The 1,521-nt window shown below is 58.7% G+C and overlaps 1 protein-coding gene across 1 annotated transcript; it reads right to left on the reverse strand.

The window, feature by feature from the left end:
• Nucleotides 1-238: 238 nt before the first annotated feature.
• Nucleotides 239-575, reverse strand: LOC135312219 (feather keratin 1-like). The gene has a single exon (XM_064445359.1). The coding sequence runs from the start codon at nt 557-559 to the stop codon at nt 239-241; it is 321 nt and encodes a 106-aa protein (XP_064301429.1). The 5' UTR covers nt 560-575.
• Between the last annotated feature and the right edge of the window lie 946 nt (nt 576-1,521).

Here is a 1,521-nt window from a genome sequence, read left to right on the forward strand (position 1 = left end):
CGGAGGTCCCTGGTGGACCTGGCTTGTGAGCAAGTGGTTGCATCGGTGAGTACAGGAGATAGCAGAAGGGGCGATGCAAGGAAGGAAGTTGGAGAAGAGGTGGAGGTTCATGGGCCGTGTGTCCAGGCAGGCTGGGTTGGCCCCTTCCCTGCTTCCTTGCTTGGTGCCTTGAAAGGAGGAGCCGTGGAGGGCAGGTCCACGTGTCAGCAAGAGACCGGAAATGCTACGTGAAGGGTCCTTAGCAGGGGTAGCAGCCCCTTATGCCACCGTAGCAGCCCAGGCCTCCAAAGCCATAGCCGTAGCCGTAGCCGTAGCCGAAGCGGCCGGAGGAGACGGGCACTCCCTGGGAGCCGAGGATGTTGCCCACGGCAGCCGATGAGGAGGATCCGACGGCGGTGTTCTGTGGGAAGGAGCTGAGGATGGGTCCTGGCAGGGTGACCATCACGGTGGAGGGCTGGATGACGACGTGGGAGTCCTCGCACTGCCTGACACAGGGCTCGTTGCAGCTGTTAGCCAGCGGGGTGGGTCCGCAGGGGCGGCAGAGGTCGTAGCAGGCCATGTGTGTGGTGTGGAGGGTCCCTGGAAGAGAGGGTGTTGAGAAAGCGTAGGGGCGTGGGGGTGCGAGTGGTGTGGTGGTGTGAGGTGGGGGTGCAACAGCAGGAGGACAAGGTAGCGCGGAAGCGTGTTGTGTGGCTGTGGGGAGCATGGTGTTGGGGAGGCGTCAGGGCTGCTGAGGCTGGGGGCAGAGCGCACTGGAAGAGCTGGACGAGGTGGGTCAGGAGAAGGAGGGGAAGGGCGTTCAGACTCACCTTGTTGACAATGGAGGAGAAGGTGTGAGGAGAGTGTGTGAGGGAGAGAGGTGCTGGGCCGGCTTTTATGCTGGTCCCTGAGGGGCGGGACAGCCTTTGCGCATGACGGTGTTTTGCAGCAAGTGGCTGTTACATGCCAGAGGCTGGGAGGTCATGAGGTGGGGTGTGGATTCCTTCCCGCAACGCTGTCTTTTCCTTTCCTGTCCTCCTGAGGACGTGTCCTCTTGACCCTGGCGGCAGCTTTTAAGCGAGAGTTAGTATTTGGTAGGAGTTGAATGGAAGGTGCTTGTCATCGCATTTGGAAGACATGACCAAAGCGTGGCGGCGGTTGGGTGTCATCAGTGAGGTCAAGTGATGGGAGTTGTGTGATGTGGTTTGTGGGTGCGTTGTGAAGATGGGGCACCATTTCCTCACCGCCGTGGAAGGCTGGTCTGTTCTTTGAGGTGTGCCAGGCATGAGGCGCTGCCCCTTCCATGGCACTTGGTCCCTGCTGGCTATGATACCATGTCGCTAAGGCAGTCTTTAGGCGTGGCCTTACCCGTTGGGTTTGCTCTGTGAGTGTCTTGGTGGCCCTTCTTCTTGTGAGGTTGTAGCCACGTGGATTGCATTTTATCATGGTTTTAGCTGGGATCGAGTTAATATTCCTCACTGCAAGTCGTGTAGTGCGGTTCTTTGGGCTTACTATAAGAACAGCGTTGATAAGACACTGATG

This window comes from Phalacrocorax carbo, chromosome 2, assembly GCF_963921805.1.
Source record: "Phalacrocorax carbo chromosome 2, bPhaCar2.1, whole genome shotgun sequence".
In the NCBI taxonomy this organism is placed as follows: domain Eukaryota; kingdom Metazoa; phylum Chordata; class Aves; order Suliformes; family Phalacrocoracidae; genus Phalacrocorax; species Phalacrocorax carbo.

Bases quoted from the DNA above. Each gene is read 5' to 3' on its own strand.
- LOC135312219 (XM_064445359.1), bottom strand. From the start codon at position 559: ATGGCCTGCTACGACCTCTGCCGCCCCTGCGGACCCACCCCGCTGGCT.